The sequence below is a fragment of the Gossypium raimondii genome, chromosome 10, assembly GCF_025698545.1.
Source record: "Gossypium raimondii isolate GPD5lz chromosome 10, ASM2569854v1, whole genome shotgun sequence".
Classification (NCBI taxonomy): Eukaryota; Viridiplantae; Streptophyta; class Magnoliopsida; order Malvales; family Malvaceae; genus Gossypium; species Gossypium raimondii.
This window is the reverse complement of record NC_068574.1, coordinates 18,903,796-18,923,564: the sequence shown is the minus strand read 5'-3', so window position 1 is coordinate 18,923,564 and position 19,769 is coordinate 18,903,796. Positions and strand designations below refer to the sequence as shown.

General features: G+C 32.9%; 1 protein-coding gene across 1 annotated transcript; it reads left to right on the top strand.

Moving 5' to 3' along the window:
- Positions 1–15,683: 15,683 nt before the first annotated feature.
- LOC105777503 (U-box domain-containing protein 16) lies at positions 15,684–18,017 on the top strand. Its single transcript, XM_012600816.2, has one exon. It carries the CDS (start codon positions 15,836–15,838, stop codon positions 17,876–17,878), a length of 2,043 nt encoding a protein of 680 aa, XP_012456270.1. The 5' UTR covers positions 15,684–15,835; the 3' UTR covers positions 17,879–18,017.
- The last annotated feature ends 1,752 nt before the right edge of the window (positions 18,018–19,769 follow it).

The window sequence follows — 19,769 nt, the reverse complement described above, 5'->3', positions numbered from 1 at the left end:
TATATTTGGTAGTGTCCGAGAACGTAGGCGTAATTTGCTGAACCTTGTTAAATTTTTTGTGTTATTTATTGTTTTTATTTTTTTCCTTTCAATATTTTGTAGGGTACAACTGTTGTGATTATTTTTCTATTAAATTACATTGTAGGGAGATTTTGTCTAGGAGGTTGGGTTTTAAGTGAGACCGCTTGTGACCCTTTCAATCTCTCTTGAGAATTAAACCTAGTGTAGTTTTCTAGTACAATAATTTACTCTCTTTTACTCTATTCTCACAACAAGTAGTATTAGAGCCAAATGTTATTCAAAGTATGCTCTATGGTTACGATTTAAATTGATCTTCAACATCAGAAAAGATTTCCTTAGGCCTATTGAAAGGTTATGGCTAAAATGGTAGACAACCTAAGACCTCTAACATCGTTCATGTGGGTCAGACTGATAGTGGCAAATACGATATTGGCAGTAGAGATCTTTGATGTCATGATTCGTTTCAGTACGTGGCAAAGTGAGGTTTCAGATGCTCTCTTTCAACAAGGTCTAGACATTATCGTTAATGAGAAGAAACCATATGATGTGGAGGAGAAAGATTAGGAGATTATCAATCGTTTGGCATGTGGTACAATTCGATCGTGCCTTTCTCGAGAGCAGAGGTAAGTTTTCTTAAAGGTGACTTCTACAAGTAGGTTGTGGTTGGCACTAGAAGAAATTTTTTTGAAGAAAAATAGTCAGAATAAGCTCCACATGAAGAAAAGGTTGTTTCACTTTACTTATGTTTCGATTACCATTAAGAATGATCACATCACCAATTTTAATCAATTAGTTGTTAATCATGTGAATATGGATGAGACTTTCAAATATGAAGATTTGGCTTTGATGTTGTTAGGGTCACTTCCTAAGGAGTTCAAGTTCCTCAAAAATACTCTACTTCACAGAAAGGTTGATATATCTCTTAGTGAAGTGTATGCAGCTTTATACAATTATGAATTGAGAAAGAAGGAAAATTAGAGAAATTCAACCGAAGATGTAGAAGCTTTGATAGTTCGAGGTCATTCACACACCTGGAGTGAAGTTTGAAAGGGGAGATTCAAGTCAAGGGGGAAATTAAGTAAAGTTGAGTGTGCTTTCTGTTGAGAAAAAGGTCATTAGAAAAAAGATTTCCCAAAGTTGAAAAATAAAGGTAAATCTAATGAAGGGAAAGCTATAGAAGAATCAAACGTAGCTGAGTGTGATGTGATGATGAAGATTCAGATCTCTCAGTTGTTACATTAGTAACTGGCTATTCTTTTGTATGGATGTTGGATTTAGCTTTTAGCTTTTAGCTATCATATGTATCCTCATTTGGAGTGGTTCTTTGATTTTAAAGAACTAAAATGTGGAGATGTCTATAGAGGAAATAGTACTCATCTTACCACATGTGGGATTGGTTTTGTTAAATTAAGAAATCATGATAAATCAATCATAACTTTATATGATGTTCGTTATGTGCTGAATTTGATGAAGAAACTCATTTCTGTGGGAACTTTGAAATCAAAAGGTTTTGAAGTGTGAGCTAAAGATGGTGTGATGAAGATTATTTTTGGTGTACCCATGGTGATGAAAGGGGTCTATAAGAATAATAGGGTGTACCAATATCTGGATAGTACAGGTAATGAGACAGTGGCTTCGACATCAACTAAAAATTGAGAGTTAGAAGCACTTAAGTTATGGTATATGCGCTTGGGGCATTGATAACTCTTGAAAAGAGTTATATTGCAAGCCTGTAAACTTGATTAATAAGTGGACATAGTTGCATTTTTAGGATATTTTTATAACATTGTATTATGAAGCTTGGACTGTGCTATCAATGTTACTATATGTTACTTTTGTTGGTGGAAGGAAATGAATTATTTGTTTTTGTAACAGGTGTAGGAAGGAAGAAGAGAAATGAATGAGTGAAGTACTATTATGGTAAAAGGTTGGATAGATTGCCAGCATAAATGCCATGGAAATTTCAGGAAGATGCTAATACAACATTCAATCCTCGTTCAGCCAACGAGACGTGTACTAGATAAATCTACCCAAAAAAGTGAGAGAAAAGTATGTGCTGAGAGAGGGGACCTACCCTATAAAAGAGGAAAGAGAGGAGAATTCTACAGATGGTATTTTACACAAGGATTTATGAGCGGTTTTTCTTCTCCAACAAACTCTTCTGAAAAATCTAGAGAAAATAAGAGATGGTAACAACTAAAGCACAGAGCAGAGACGTAAGGAAGGGGACGAAGCATTCAACCCTAGGTCTTACACAATATTGCAGCACTGGAGTTGGGACCTGATTTGGCGAAAGATTTCTAAAGTTCTTCCTTCATTATCTTGATTAATTTCTATGAATTTTAACCGTTAAATGATGTTGAATGATACCTTTATTTTGGATGTTAATTTCCAGCCCATGAGCTAATCTCATTGAGATGGAATTACTTGATGAATCTTTATTTCCATTAATGACCAGGTATTATCTTGATGAAATTTCTACCACTTTTAATGAAGTAACTCAGAGTTTTGAAGAAAAAAAGTGAAAGATTTCCATGAATGAAGAGTGAAGTCCCTTTATAAGAATCAAACTTGGAAGATTGCTAGTCTATCGAAGGGAAAGAAGACAATTGGATGCAAATGGGTGTTTGCAAAGAAAAAAGGATTTCACGACCAAGATGAGGTGTGCTACAAAAAAAATTTTGTTGCGAAAGGTTATGCCTAAAAGGAGGGAATTTATTACAATGAGGTATTTTCTGCAGTTGTGAAACATGTGGAACTAGGTTAGTTGGATGTAAAAAATAGTTTTTTACATGGAAGCTTAGAAGAGGAAATCCATATGAGTCAGCCAGAAGGATTCATTGTTGCTGGAAAAGAAAATTTAGTGTGTAAACTTTGAAAATTGTTGTACAATTTAAAGTAATCTCTAAATTAGTGGTACAAGTGATTTGACAAGTTTACGATAGAACAAAGGTACACAAGACATATGGTGGTGTATGCATTTCCAATTGTAGCTTATGACATTCCTACTACTTTTAATGAAGTAATTCAAAGTTTTTTTTTAAAAAAAGTGGAGGATTTCCATGAATGAATAAATGAAGTCCCTTCATAAGAATCAGACTTGGAAGCTAGCTAGTTTGTTAAAGGGAAAGAAGATAATTGGGTGTAATTGAGTGTTTGCAAAGAAAGAATGAGGTACGCTACAAAGCAAGATTGCTAGTGAAAGGTTCTGCCTAGGAGGAGGGAATTGATTACAATGAGGTATTTTTTTGCAGTTGTAAAGCATTCCTCCATTAAAATTTTATTGGCTTTAGTGGCATAGTTAGATTTGGAACTAGGTTAGTTGGATGTAAAATTTTCTTTTTTACATGAAAATTATAACACCCAGTTTTGATGGGTCTTGAGTTAGGCGGGTAACCTGAAAGTAGTTTGAGTGGCGAAGTCTTATCCACCCAATAGATACTTTCGGCGTATAGGTCGGGCGCATAGTTGACGCTAAAGTATTATGCAAAGATTGTTCACTGAATGTGGTAAGTTGTAAAGAATAAGAGATTGATAAGAATGATGAGGATTTTTGGGTAAATTTGGTTATCGAAGTACACCTAGTTTATTGGAATATCAAGTTAGTTACATATTAACGAGGTAGTTAGGATGGAACGAAGTGTTGGACCAGAATTATAAAATATTGACTGTAAACCATTTTTATTAAAGCAGTCTTGAAAGTTTAAGACATGTTTCAGGTTCTAATAAGGATTTAAGTTATTATATAGATACTTAGGTTAAAAAAGAGGGAGTTTCTCTTCTTCCTAAGAGGGAGTTTCTCTTCTTCCTTCCTCAAAAAGTATTGCTACTTGAATCTTAAAGAAATTTTCTCTCTCATTCAAGCTAGAGTTGTAGATTTGGATCTTCATCAGTGATTACTCCATGACGAGGTAAGATTTATGACTGTTATATTGTGAAAGAGTAAGCCTGTTGGATTTGGTAAATCAGTAAGATGAAGATATAAGGTCTTGCTTGGGGATCTCCAACGTTAGAAATAATGGGAAAAAAGAGGTATATGAATAGATCTTGACGGGTTTTCATGTTCTGTAGAAGTAGTTGCTATTGATTTGTGTGGTGAAAGTTTGGATCTGGAGTTTTGAGCTACTATAGGTGAGAATCAGGTGAGTCCCTATACTAACTCTCGCATGTATATGAGATATCTCTGTAGAGACCGAAACTAGAAAAGTATAAGTATGATGGTCTTGCAACCATACGAACAAATGCTATGGATAGAATGCAGGTTATGGTATAGAATCTAAGAAGTAGGTTTGGTCATATATGTGTGTCTTAGATGCATGTTTTGGGTATGCTTTGTTAAGAGTAAGTTGTAGAGTTAAATATGAATGTGAATTGTACCAGTGTGTGAAAGATTTGTCTAGAGAGTCTGTGTCTGTTTACCGTGGTAGAGTCTAAAGAGGTCTGTTGGGACTAAAAACATGATCTCTGATATGAATATTGAAGGAAAAGCCCATGGTCATGGAATCTTCCGAAAGGAACTAAAGGACAATGGTTACCTAGTGGGGTTCTTTGTTTGTCTCAAGACGATGATGGGCAAACCTCACTTAATGTGAGTTTAGGCAAATCCATATCATAAAAACGTCATGAAAGGAATGCCTATGTGGCACAAGATGAAAAGAACATTTTTGTAGCGAATCATGAAGGGGTAGCTTCTATGGCGAACCCTGTAATGATAGCCTATGTGACACAATATGAAAGGAATGTCTTTGTTGCAAATCATGAATGGGTAGCCTTTGTGGCAAACCCTACAATGAAGTATTTGTGACAGAAAATAAAATGAATGCCCTTATGGCAAACTCCATAAGAAATGCCTTCTTGGCGCACTCTTAAGAACCGACCTTGTGGCAAACAATGAATCAATAGCATGTGTGGAAAATTCTGATGTGATAGCCTTTATAGAGAAATCCAAAAGAAGGGTGTTTGTAATGTATCCTAGTAAAGCTCGCAATGGCATGACTTAAAGGAATGATCCTCAACGGATTCTATATTAAACTATTTTGACGCGTTTAACATGACTTGTAAATGTGATAAGAAAAATTAGTAAGGCACAGTGTCTCTATAGGCTATGGTAAAGTGTAATACAAAACCATGATTCGGCTGATAATGATGAAGTGATGAGATATAGAATAAGTGATGGGTAAACGTAAAAGAAGCGCATTCTGAGTAAGGATTTTTCTAAATGTATATCAGAAGGAATGTACATGTTATGTATAGGTGATCAAACATATATTGTGGAACGACGACTTAAAATTACGCATACAAGAGTGATAGTGATTCGGTTGTATGGATCTCTAGAAAGGAAATAGTTAAAGACTTATGAAAGATCAACTTGAAAGAGGTAAGTGGCGTATCAAAGGTGTTAATAGGTATGAGATAAGCTCTGAGCAAGACATAATATCTGACTTGTAAATGAGAATAGAAATTGAGGGAGTATTCGTCAGTAACTAAGTTGAAGGCTTAGAACAATGTGATCATCCAAATAAGTTACCAGCTAAGATGTGCAAAAATGACACAAGTAATGATTTTTTCACACTAAGTTCTCACGAACTTATATGGGTGTGTGCTTTGTTACAGGTGAATTGATTTGAGTCTGCGCTAGGAGGGATGATGTCAAGGCTACACCTAAGGAGTGGCGTATTAGGTTCTTATACATACAGAGTGTGTTGGCAACATATTCAAAATTTGAGTTGTCATTGAGAATCCCAGACCTTAAGGTGCTTGTAATAGATTAGGATTTCAAATTAAAAATCATTGTAGTTGTATTTACTCGTTGTATTTACTTATGCATTTTAGTTTGAGATTTTGTGGTTAAGTAAGTTGTCTTTATCTCTAAATTGCACAAGTAAATTAAGTTTGTGTTTGTATTTGTGTGGTAATACCCAATATTCGGATCGAGTTGATTGGATCGGGTTGAGGGTGTTACAAAAACTTGGAAGAGGAAATCTATGACTTAGCCAGAAGGATTCATGGTTGCTGGCAAAGAAAATTTTGTGTGTAAACTTGGAAAATTGTTGTATAGTTTAAAGTAATCTTTGAGGTATTGGTACAAGTGATTTGACAAGTTTATAATGGAAAAAAGGTAAGAAAGAAGCAAATATGATCGGTGTGTGTATTTTTGCAAGCTTCAAGATTATGTTGATGATATGTTGACAACTTCCAAAAGTGAAGTAGAGATTGAGAAGCTAAAGAAACAATTCAAAAGGTTGTTTTAGATGAAAGATCTAGGAGAAACAAAGAATCAAGTTTATCATGCAATGACAAAGCACATTGATATCTAGTATCATTTTGTACGAGAGATTCTAGAAGAAGGTAGAGTAAAGATCTAGAAATTTTCAACCACTAAGAACCCTGCCAATATGATGATTAAGGTTGTGATTGTCGTCAAGTTCCAACTATGTTTGAACTTAATCAATGTTAAAACTTAAAGGTTGAAATTTGGAGACAACTATCAAATGTTGTTTTGCAAAGAGATTGAAGATGTGGTAACTTGCTAAATTGGAGATTTGTTGAAACAACACAATCCCACATCTAAAACATTCAAGGTTGTAGAGACATTGTACTAATATAAATAAAGGTGGTTTCTCCACCTTTAAATCATTCCCAAATTTTTCATTTTCTTCATAAGACAAAATTTCCCTATTCCTATTTGTAATTTTTCACTTGTATCATACTTAAATTTGTCAATTTCTTCATAAGACATAGGTATAATTTGTTAAACCTCATTAAATTTTCAGTATTTATTATTTTTATTTTTTCTTTCAATATTTTATAGAGTAAAACTGTAGTGATATATATTCTATTAAGTTACATTGTAGAAAGATCTTGTCTAGGAGGTTGGGTTTTAAGTAGGACAGTTTGTGACCCCTCCAATCTTTCCTGAAAATTGAATAGTACGGTTTTCTAATACAATAATTTACTCTCTTTTACTCTATTTGTATAATAGCCATCGTTGCCTATTCCTTAACTTTTTTTTATTGCTTGTCTATCTTTTTTTGTCAATCTAACCATTACAAAACCTTCCATCAAAATTTTAATGATGTTAAAAGCAAGAGTTGTCTTCTAGTTGATCCTTGGTTTTCCTTAAACAACGTTTTTCCATTTCTTCTCCCTATTCATTATGCTACATTTGTAAATTCCTTGCATTCACCTATAAATTAGGGTGAGAGAATGAGAAATATTATTGTTCGAAATGGAGATTGAACATGAACTTTTACAAATGAGGATCCAATTGTAGTAGTTATCTCTAGCAATGGTTATGGCTTGAAAACAACCATAACTATGGCTAATGCAAGATAAATGGGACTGATTCTTATAAATTGTTACGTATTGATTTTTATTTAATGATATTAAAGAATAATTTATTATTAAATGGCCTATTAAATGATGTTGGAAACGGTTCAGATATAGTTTGAATATCATAGGATATTTGTATTTGGAGTATAGAAATGAAACTTGTGTGCATTTCGATTTGGTGCTTGTATACGTTTACATATGGCACTTGTCTGCATTCTCAGAGTGTTAGGGGAAATCATGTTTATAAATGCATCGATGTAAGAATAGCATATGAATATTTGTGCATAATTATTTAAAGTGTTTGAGAATTATTCGTGTATCCATTCTTTAATCCACATTTGGTTAATTATGGAAAATTTAATATAATAGTTTAATCATTTCTGTAACACCCCATGCTCGAACCAATCGCCGGGTCCAAGCTATAAGATATCACATTCATTGTCAGAGCAACTATGATCGATTACAAACAAATTTCATCATTAATCATTAACTTATAAGTATTACAAGTGTAAAACATAATATAAAATCATTTTCGGATCACACACGAGCTTACGAAAGCTCAATACCATCCCACGATCGAACTAGGACTTAGCATAAAGTTTTAAAGGTAAGCCAGGTGGGTGTCGCGACTTCTAGGGCTTGGTATCACAACTTTGAAGACAGTAGTCAAACTTCCTAACATGAGGACCAAATTGAAAATATTTCAAAACAGGACAAGGCCAATGTCGCAACACTGGAAACATACCACTAAGTCTATGTTTTTCCAGTGTTGCCAACCTAGCATATTAGCTATCATTTGGCTCAAAGGTCACAATCAGCCATTCTAATCACCTAAAATTTGTCAAAATAAAGATACTAAGTCATTAAAACCATATACATGCAATACCAAAATCAATTTCCTAAGATCACAACCTTTATACAACTAAATAACCATTTGTAACATTAAACAAAATGTCCTTAGGTACATACCACAAGACCAAAATGAAACACACTATACAAACTTTATTACGTCGGAAACGGTAGTTCGATGTTGACTTCAAGTCCTAGGGCTTCGAGGAATACTTGAACTTGAGCACGAAGAAAAAAATAGTATATAGGGCTCAGTGGTACTTTCACGATTCAAGATATCAAAGCATAATTACATTGTTATAACATAATGCAGATACCAATTAATAATTCTATCTAAATAGACATTCATCAATCGTATCAGATCCATCAATTGGTACATGCTTTACAAATGAACATTATATGCTTATACACAACTATGATTTCAATACCTATCCGTACATAACATTGGCATCTTTGCAAGCAAGTTCATGATTGATATATTCATTTTACCTTTCCACTAACATTTAGAACTTGTATCCAAACTTCAATTATTATCGATATATATATGAAAATGGTATCACTTCCATCAATTTTATATAAAAATTTCAATTCACTTACCTTTATACTTACCATTCTATTCGATTTTGGAGTCTACTGACTCATTCACGTTCAATTTGACCCGTAGGGCTTGATTTCACTTACTATGCATCATAAGATACATATATGTCAAAATCTCAGCCTCATAACAATTTATTTTGATATAAGTTACCAAACTTATTATTAATGACCCCTATTAACCCGACTCGAATGCGGACGGATACACGAATTGTCCAACCAACACACCATACTGGCACTGAAGTCTATTAGCAAAAAAACAGAGTAAGGGAAAACTGGCACATAAAATGCATACTTGTGCACAAACTACATCTTGGTGCACAAAGCACATACTGGCACATGAAGTACATCCTGAAGTACATCTTGGCACACAAAGTGCATCTTGGATCATAAGTGCATAAACCCATACACAATCCAATCTTATGGCATGCCAACTATATTTGACTTAGCCCGACTAGTTAATAGGGTATTAATGTTCAATTCACACTCCATATTCACAATTCATCATCAATCTATCAAGTAACATAGCACATTTCAACTCAATTTGATACCAATTATCATATATCAATTAATCACACAATTTTCTATTGTATTCGATTTAATCCTTGTTTCGATATACAATCTCAACCATAGCAATTCAATCAAAGCATTTCATATTATCGCAATAGATTTGTCCTAATAACTAATACGTCAATAAGCATATATACAAAATCAAATAATTTTATCCCAAATCATAAAAATACAAATCGAGGTTTTGTGCATCACTCGTCAATGACTTTTGCTTTTCCTTTCTCTCTAGATTGTTTGATGTTGTCATTAGCTAAAATAATGATAAAACATATCACATTATCAATTCCAACCAAATCAGAATTAATTCACAAAATTTTCTTATGATATGCAAGTGTTCACAATTGCTCACAAGTAATATAGTAGTAGTACTAGAGTCATCGTCTCCATAGGGGCTGATGTTAAAATAATAATTTTCAAAATTAACAATTGGCAAATTAGGAAGTGAATAAAGATTTGATTGAATCTGATTTAATGTAAATAAATATACGAAACAAATTAAAAATAGTAACACAAATTAATAACAATGAGATGAAGAGCCAGAACAATTATTTCCCCCTAATATGTGACTATTGGTAGCAATAATGTAGCAATACAACAATTTATTAATCTGGAAACATCAAGTTATAAGCTTCTCTCGAAGTCACTATATTCAATCTTTTATTCAATTTAACATATGTCTATGCCACGTTAATATCAAGATTACAATTGCAAGCGTTGTTCCTACAATATTATGCACGGTAACAATGTATGAATATACGGTTACAAATTTAACATCATAGAAATTAAACATGCATCATTCAAGTTTTATGTCCATTAATAAAAACCCTTTTAGATTTAGCAATTAAATCAACTACTCACTAATGTTGATCAGTCAATAGCAAGCATTAACATGAAAATCACTTAAATGAATAAACATTAAATTTCAACAAGCATATTTAACAAAGTACCAATAATCCCATATTAAGGTTTCATAATCAATCTAGCTAATAAAAATTTAGCCCATAATCATCCAACTAAAAACAATCAAACAATATCTCAATCATGGTTTCAACCAACAAAAAAACGAAATAAAAGATAAAGAGAAAGGAGAAGAGATGTTGAGATGAAAGTCAACAGTTCTCCACATGTCGTGCGTGTCTCGTTCTTCCTTCTCTTCTCTTCTTATTTTTCAATGATCTTCTCTAAAAGTTTCTATTTTTTTCTTTAAACATGATGGCTACTGTCTCCAAAATATAAAAAAAATATGATTTTTATATCCCTTCCAAAAATAAGATTTCCTAGGTTAACCACTTTCCTTTTCTCCTTTTCTGTTCTTGTCTTATTGGAAGTGGTTTGGGCTTTCACATTCCTTCCTAGCCTATTTCTTCCTAGTCCTTGATTTTTATCAATGCCTGATTAAGATATAACTTAATCCCAGAAGATTATGTGGCGCTCTTTAAGTATGACATTTCCAACTTGTTCCCATCAGGTTCGTTACCGCGGTGTTGCTATAGCATTAAGGTTTCAGTCAGTGAAATTTAGAAAATTCTTTCCTCACATTTCCAATATTCTACTAACCACCTTAAAGGATATAAAAATCACATTTTCAGTATCTAAATTCTCAATAATTCATTATTAAAATAAAAGCTTAAACTACTTATCAAAAACATAATTAAAATATTACTAAAACACTCTCAACCACTCTTAACTTAAATGAAATATAAGCTTAAAAATAATAAAATAACTCTATATCATAGAGTTATCACACCCCCAAACTTAATTCATCGCTTATCTCGAAGGATGACACTATCCAACCTACATGACACGACCCAATAAGCAATTAATAGACCATAAAACACACTTAGACTCGAGAATAAAACAAACACTATTAACTAAATAGAATCAATTCTCCACATGGTCATGCATTAGTGATATAATGCTCTCAAACCAATCTTGCAAATATCTAACTCATGCGCACTTGTAAATCAAGTTCTTCTAGTATTAAGATGCTAACAAACCGATGATTTGAATGTCACCCCCCATTAATGTGTGAATAATTCTTCCCAATCAATCTCTATTCTTTAGGTTAAGCTAAGGAACAATCCTAAGCTTCAATTTATGTCTTCATTTGTTGAACTCAATAGCCCATTTTCACTAATGTAGTTGGCATAATGATTTAAATCAATAAGTCTTCTCATGGTTGTAATATGGGTAGTGTCACACCCCAAGTCTGGCGGATCTAAGATTAAGGCATGTAGTGGTGAAATTATCTGTATGGCAAAGTCCATCCATTTGCTTCTTTTGACGAATAAGAGTGGGCACATAGTAACTTCTGTGTAAATAAGTGAAGATTCTATTTTTGGTTATTTTGTTATTTAAATAAAAAGATTGTGTTAAGTGAAAAGGTAATTATTGTATGAGTTACAGCCAAATGTATAGTAAATGTATAGTACACCTTGTTTTTCTGAGTATTGTGATAGTTGGGTTGTAAAGTGACATGGTTAGGAACCAGCTAAATTGCGTCACATCCTAAGTCTGTTGGGTCTAAGATTTAAGTGTATTCTAGAAAAATAATATGTATGACGAAGTGTAGTTTGCCCAATTATTTTTTTCGAGGTTTAAATGTGGGCATATAGTAACCGCCGTGTAAGTAAGTAAAGATTTTATTTCAGGATATTTTATTTTTTAAAGGAAAAGATTGTTATAAGCGAAAATGGGTAAGTGTAGTATGAGTTATAGTCAAATATATAGTACACCTAGTTCGTTTGAATGTTATGCTAGTTGGTTTGTAAAGTGATCTGGTTGGGAGCCAACTTGATTGGCTAGTTAAATAATATTAGTTCATAATTCTCATTTATGTTTCCCTTAGAATCTGTAGGCCACGAAGAAAGGCAAGTTCTGAAATTTGTGACACTTGTTAAGTTTCACTTAGTAAGATGGATCATAGATATGTGTGAGGAGGGTTCTGCAAGGAGGTTTTCTTTCTGGAAAATGTTACTCTCTGATTCTTTTTTTTAATCCAATGATATGTCTTCCTCATTAAGCTTGAAGTTATGTTTCTGGATCTTATCAATGGTTATTCCATTCCCAGGTAAGTATTACAGCTCTGCATGTTAGATTTTGATTGAGTAAATTGGTAAGAGGTATATGAACAGTGAGGCTATAAGAACAAGGCTTTGCATGAAGTTGTCAATGATTAAGATAATAAGTAAATTTTATGTATAAGAGTTGTAATTGTGAATCTATGTTCTTTAAGTAGTTGTTGTTGCTGGTTTGAGAAGAACGTTAGAGTTTGAAGCTTAAAACTGTAGTAGGTGAGAATAAGGTAAGTCTCTATCCTAACTCTTTTTTGTGATATGTTCAAGTAGAAGCATATTTATATATATGGGATGATTTTGTCTACAGTAATTGGTAAAAGTATGAGGAAAGTAAAGATAAGAGATGTGTTATAATGATATGTACAAAGTTCTATTCAAAAGAATAATGTTTGGTGAGCATGAAGGTAAGGTCTAATATACGAAGTGTGTAAACCAGTAAAAAGGTGAACATCTGGGCAAGTGAACGCTGAGTAAAATGTTCCTTTGTGAATCCTCTGGTAGGGCAGTTGACCCATGGTCATTTTAATATGATTTGAAAACACTCATGGTGTAGCCTCCAATAAGATGAAGACTGGACTGGCAAAACACGATACATGAATGTGTGTAAGATCATGTGGTTAAGACCCATGGCAAGATATATTTGTTCCAGATTTTTCGCAAAAATAAAATAATAAAATTGGAAAAAAGCAAATTTGTTTTAAAAGATATTATTTTCTGGAAAAATAATAAAACTTTTATCCAAAAGAAAAGTAATACATGTTGAAGACACATGTTAACATAAACACAAACAAACCAGACAAGCAATAATAACCCAATTATTCAAAGAAAACAAAAAATAAAACTATATAAAAACTCTCTTAGTAACTTGTACGTAACCAATGTGAGATATACCCACTAATAACAACTTTTTGCATTGTAAATACTTCTACTCAAAATATCTTTCCAAATCCATGAGTCTAAGGGTGTTTTAATTTCACACTGAAAATCTCAAGCTTAGTGGTATTTAGCTTTTAATACCGTCGTAGTGAGTGTCCCTAATCTGTCATTATGGCAGGGGAGTTTCATTCATCGGATCAATATTTGAGATTCCCAGTACTCCATCTTGTTTAGGTATACACAGGTCTTCCAGTTGCATAATTGAAATTGATTAATGCTCCAGAATTCTAAGCCTGAACTTGAAATGCCAACCTGACATCATATCTTTACTTTACAGTTTATCATCTATACAGCGGAGCTGAGTTCATATAAGAAAACAAAAAGGGAAAATATAAAGCAAAAAAGTGTGTTGGATCAAAGCTGGATGTGTAATGTAAAGTCTAAGAGGAAAACAGAAATAATGCATACAATACTTTTTTAATTTTGGAAAAAGGTGGATATATGATGAGGATTTGGAACAAGTCCACAACAAACTTTACCAACCGTTTCTCACAATATGCATCTCGCTTAGGTTTTGTATATTATTTACATTGTATTAAAAATAATTATTAAAACACTAAAAAACGATATTATTGAAAAAGATAATTATAAACTTGAAACTATTTTCTCGTCTTTTATCTCTTAATTTTATAATCTAATTTATTAACTCTCATTTCTGTTAGTAATATAATAACAACTTTAATTCATTCAATTTAATACGTCAAAATTGAAATGAGCTGAAAATTCAGAAAAGGGAGCCAGCTGGCAATATTGTAAAAGGCAGGTTGATTATAATACTTATTCTCTGACCTGGTAAACGGCCTTCCCAAACCAAAACATTTATCTTTTCATACACTAAAACCATGCAACACGACAATTAAAATGTTCTGTTTCCAATATATATCTAATAAGAAAATAATTTAAATTAATATCATCTTAAATATTAATAAAGTAGTTTCATATTATTAAATTTTAATATATATATATAACTAATATTATACATGCATTTAATTTATATATGATATTTTCTCTTTACTTAATTTAATTTTAATTAAATTATATAAAAATAATTAAAATTGAGAAAAAAAGTCATAAGAAAAAATTTAAAACTTGAAATAAATAATTAAAATTTAAAGAAAATAGAGAAAATATGAACCCAAAAATTAAAAATATGATATTATAATAATAAAATTTAGTAGAAAATTGAAAAATTATAGTGACCACTAATTGTATTATCAAATTTTGTTTTTGATTAAAAATTTTAAAAAATGAAATAGAAACAATTTAAAATGAAAAAAAATCGACTGCCTAAAACAAATTTTTTTAAAAAATTGCTTGCATAAAAATAAAAATAATTAATTTTAAAAATTAAAAATTGTAAAAGGAAGAAAATATGTTTTCTATTACTTAAATAATTAATTAGTTTAAGTATTTTAATTAAAGTTAAATTAAGGTGTTGTTTGATAAACTGAAAAATTAAATGTTGAAAAATAGATTTAAGTTATAAAATTTGTTTGATACATTATTTTAATTTGATTATTGTTTGGTAAATCTGATTTTAAATTATAAAAATTATATTATGCATTTTATCTTTAATTTTTAAGCATTTCACCTTGTTCTAAACAAAATTAAAATTTAGAACTTAAAGTTTTTATAGGATAACATAACATTAAAATAAATAAAATAAAATTGAAATAATTGAAAATATTCTCCATTAAGTTATAAGTAACTCTTATCTATTTATTATTTTCTACACTTTTTGTAGAAAAATATTTATCATATTGCTTTAATTTTGGATTATCAAACATGCGTAAAAATTAATTAATTTTCAATGATTTATCAAACAAAACCTAAATTGAAGATATCATATATAGATATGCGTATGATAATATTTTGTTATATTTAAAATGGATGATGCCGTAATATTTTAATGATGTCTAAAATTATGTTTTTAAGATGATTCTAATATAATTTATTCAATAAATAATTATTTAAATGAGGTAGTTTCACCAATAAGAATTTTATCAATTTTATATAGATGTGAACAAATTTTAGTTAATGTGGCATGAAAAGGGAAGAGGGTTGTTTTGAAAGAAAAAAAAAGGAGAATTATTTGTTATTTTTTGTAATATGAATTTTAATATATAGATTTAAACTTCAGTGAAAATAAAATGCATATATTAGGTATAAATTAGTTAAAATATGTATATCATCACACATTTCAAACATTCATATTCTCTATTATTATTTTTTAACAAAAATTAAAGTAATTGATTAAACTTAATTAAATTAATCATTGAGTTTAAAAGGTGGGGCTGAAATGCAACGGGCCAACTTGTTCTATCGGTAATCAACTACTGCTATACCTTCTTCTTCAATTCAAAGCCAAAAAAAAAAAGCTACCAAATTTCTCATTCCATTAGCTTAGATATCTGTGTTGCAGAAAGTCATTGGTAAGAGTTATTAATTTGTGTTTCATGGCCGTTTCTCCTCGGGTTTTCCCGCCAAGAAAGCGCTGGCCGTCGACGGGCTCCTCCATATCTCCGAAATTTGCAGACTTGAACCTGGTAAAATCTCTTCTTTCTTTGTCTCAAGAAATCTCCGCCCTCAAACCTATTCAATGTCTCCTAATACAAAAGTCCCTTTCCACCATAAACAAGTCGAAGCTTCTAGCTATCGTATTCGAGGAGCTTCTTCGCAACCCAGTTTCCACCTCCTTCTCTCCTTCGATCCTCCTCTGCTTCGAAGAAATGTACTTAGTTTTCCAGAGAATAAAGACTTTAATGGAAGATTGTTGCAGCGGAAGCAAGATGTGGCTGCTCATGCGAATCCAACCATTGGCCAACAGTTTCCACGAGCTCACCCTCGAATTGTCCACTCTCCTCGATATCTTCCCCGTCAATGAATTGGATTTGAGTCAAGACGTGGAGGAGCTCTTCGTTTTGGTAAGAAAACACTGCTTCCAATCTAAACCATCGGTAGATCCCAGAGACGATTCTCTCAGGCGAGATGTTCTAGCTTTGCTTCATCAGATTAAGAAAGAGATCGTCCCTCATCACTTAAAGCTTAAACAGATTCTGGATAATTTAGGGTTACGCGACCAATCAAGTTGTAGAGAAGAAATCGAGTGTCTCCAAGATGAAATCCAGAACCAAATCGATGAAAAGTCCAAATTAGATATTGCTTCTTTGATTGGTCTCCTTCGTTATGCTAAATGTGTTCTATTTGGATCTTCAACGACGCAACTGGAACCAGACCATCGCCGGCGGAATTCATTGTCGGAGATTGCTGTTCCGGCGGACTTTCGGTGTCCGATAAGCTTAGAGTTAATGCGGGACCCGGTTGTCGTGGCCTCTGGACAGACGTACGATCGCGAATCGATTAATCAGTGGATTGAATCTGGACACAACACGTGTCCAAAGACTGGTCAGACCCTGGCCCACACCAATCTCATCCCTAACCGCGCTTTGAGGAATCTTATAGCCATGTGGTGCCGCCAACAGAGAGTCCCGTTTGAAACCGTGGGAAGTAACGAGAAAGTTAGCGGTGTCAAAGCCACCAAAGCCGCCTTTGAAGCTACGAAAATGACGGTGTACTTTTTGGTCAACAAACTTTCGGCTTCTCCATCCATGGAGGCAGCTAATGCCGTCACTTATGAGCTTCGAGCCCTGGCTAAAACTGACTCCGACAGCCGAGCCTGCATCGCTGAAGCTGGCGCAATTCCGATCCTTGTCAGATGTTTAGGTTCGGGTGTAGGCTCCGAACACCCAAACCTTCAAGTCAATGCCGTTACAACGATTCTTAATCTTTCCATCCTAGAAGCAAACAAAACGAGGATAATGGAAACCGACGGAGCTTTAAACGGTGTTATCGATGTATTACGTTTTGGTGCCACATGGGAAGCCAAAGGAAATGCGGCAGCTACAATATTCAGCTTATCCGGTGTTCACACCTACAGGAAAAGGCTGGGGAGGAAGACACGTGTCATAAAAGGATTGATGGATTTGGCAAAAGACGGGCCCACTAATTCTAAAAGGGATGCACTCGTGACTATTTTGAATTTGGCGGGAGATAGGGAGACCGTTGGGAGGCTAGTGGAAGGAGGAGTTATAGAGACGGTGATCGGAGTCATTAACGTGCTACCAGAAGAGGCCGTGACGATACTCGAGGCGGTGGTGAAGAGAGGCGGACTGGTGGCGATTGCAGAGGCTTACAATTCAATTAAGAAACTGGGTGTTATTTTGATGGAAGGATCGGATACTGCGAGAGAAAGCGCAGCAGCTAGTTTAGTCACTATATGTAGAAAAGGGGGATTGGAGGTTGTGGCAGAGCTGGCAGCGGTTCCATCGATCGAAAGGATTATATGGGAAGTGATGGGGACGGGAACAATGAGAGCTCGACGGAAGGCTGCGGTGCTGTTGAGGATTCTTCGGAGATGGAGTGCTGGGTTGGATACGAATGATGTTGTGGATAGTTCAGTCATGAGCGTGGGTACATTAACAACAATGTTGCCAGCATAATTGGAAACCAGTCGTTTCATTTTCTTAAAATTTTACCCCTTCTGTATTGCCGCTAAATCTCACAAATCAAAAATCATTCTTTCATACTCTATAAACTTACTTTCAAAAGAACCAGGATCTATTCATTGCTTTTATTCCAGCCAATCAACTGTCCCGTTTTAACAATATTCAAACATTCCTACACTCAATTCCTTCTATTAAGCTTTTGTATGCTGGTTTTTTTGGGCTAAAATGTCACCAAAAATAATTAAAAAATCAATCATGTCTTTATTCAAAACTGCACCTAATTGTTACCTCCAATTAAGTCTCTTAAATTCATTTTTTCATTGACTGTTAACTACTTACGTGGCGAGTGACTTGACAAGCTGATGTGGACCTTATTTGATTTTTTATTATTTTACGAAGGCTTAATTGATTATTTAAGTAGGAAATTGTTAAAAATTTAAAAATATATATTAAAAATTATCAATAGTTATACAAATTATTAAAAATTATAGAAAATTTTTAAATGTTATAAATTTTTTAAGAAAAATATAGAATTTAAAAAAAAAAGTATAGAAAAGTTTTAAATGTTATAAAGATTTTAGAATAATATATAAATTTTATTAAAATTATTCAAACACTATAAAATATATATATTAAAGAAAGTTATAAAAATTAAAATTTTTTACACATTTTTGGTTTCCCTTAGACCTATCCATGGATGGGCTTGGCCCGAAGGTTCGACCAAGAAGTGAGAGGGTTTGGGTAAAAATATAGACCCGAAAAATGGGTTTGGGTGAAAAAAAGGCCCATTTAGAAAATAGGTCGTGCCTCAAGTAAAGCTTTTTTGGCCCCAAGCCCGTCCCCGCCAGAATATGCAAAAAAAATGGTTTTTTTTACTGTTTTATTGTTGTTTATTATTATTATTTTGCTATTTTCTTGTTGTTTTTTTTTCACTATTTTGCTACCATTTCACAATTATGTTGCTACTATTTTGTTGTTATTGCAACATCCCGAAATAGGGCCTAAACAGAACAGTGGTTGCGAAACCACGAATCTGAGATAGAAAAGTTTATTGTGATTAATTTTTATGATTTATTGATTGATGGGATGCATGTGTTAAGAGTACCGATAAGAAATTTCAGTGATTGCATGTCTAAATTGCATATTAGGGTTTAATTGCAAAAGTGGGTAAATATGAGCTTTAGATGATAAAGGATTTAATCGAAGTGCATAATTCAAGTAGAGGTCCTTAAATGGCAATTAGACCATTAGAATTTCATGGACAAAAAGGGCATGCATAGATAAAAATAACTAAAGTTTTAATGAAGGGCATTTTACTCATTTGGTAATAAAAAGAATTAAAAGGGAAAAAGATGACAAAATGTGCTCATCTTCTTCCATAAGGGCCGAAACTTCAAGGGATTCCATAGCTAGGGTTTCTTCACTTTCTCAAGCTCATAGTAAGTGCATCCAAGCCCCGTTTTTATTTTTTTTTACGTTTTTGGAATCCTCGTAGTTCAGTTTAGCTTATTCTACCATTAATTCATGTTAGGGTTCATATTTGGAAAAATACCCTTAGGTGAAATGTGTTTATTTTGATGTTTTATGGTAGAATATGAAGTTTGAAATTATGTTAAACAACTTTTGCTAGGCAATTTTAAGTGAAAACGAGTAAAACGACATAATCGGTAAAAATACCTAATGTTCATAAGTAAATGTTAGAGTGGAAATTTGATATTGCCATAGAAGGGAAAGATGTTCAGCATATGATAAAACATAAGAATAAGGGATGAAGTTTAATTTTCGAGCTTTGGGGCAAAAATGTAAATATGCAAAAATTTAAGGGTAAAATTATAATTTTGCCAAAGTTCGAGTCAAGGACTGTTTTGATGAATGTGAGTATTAA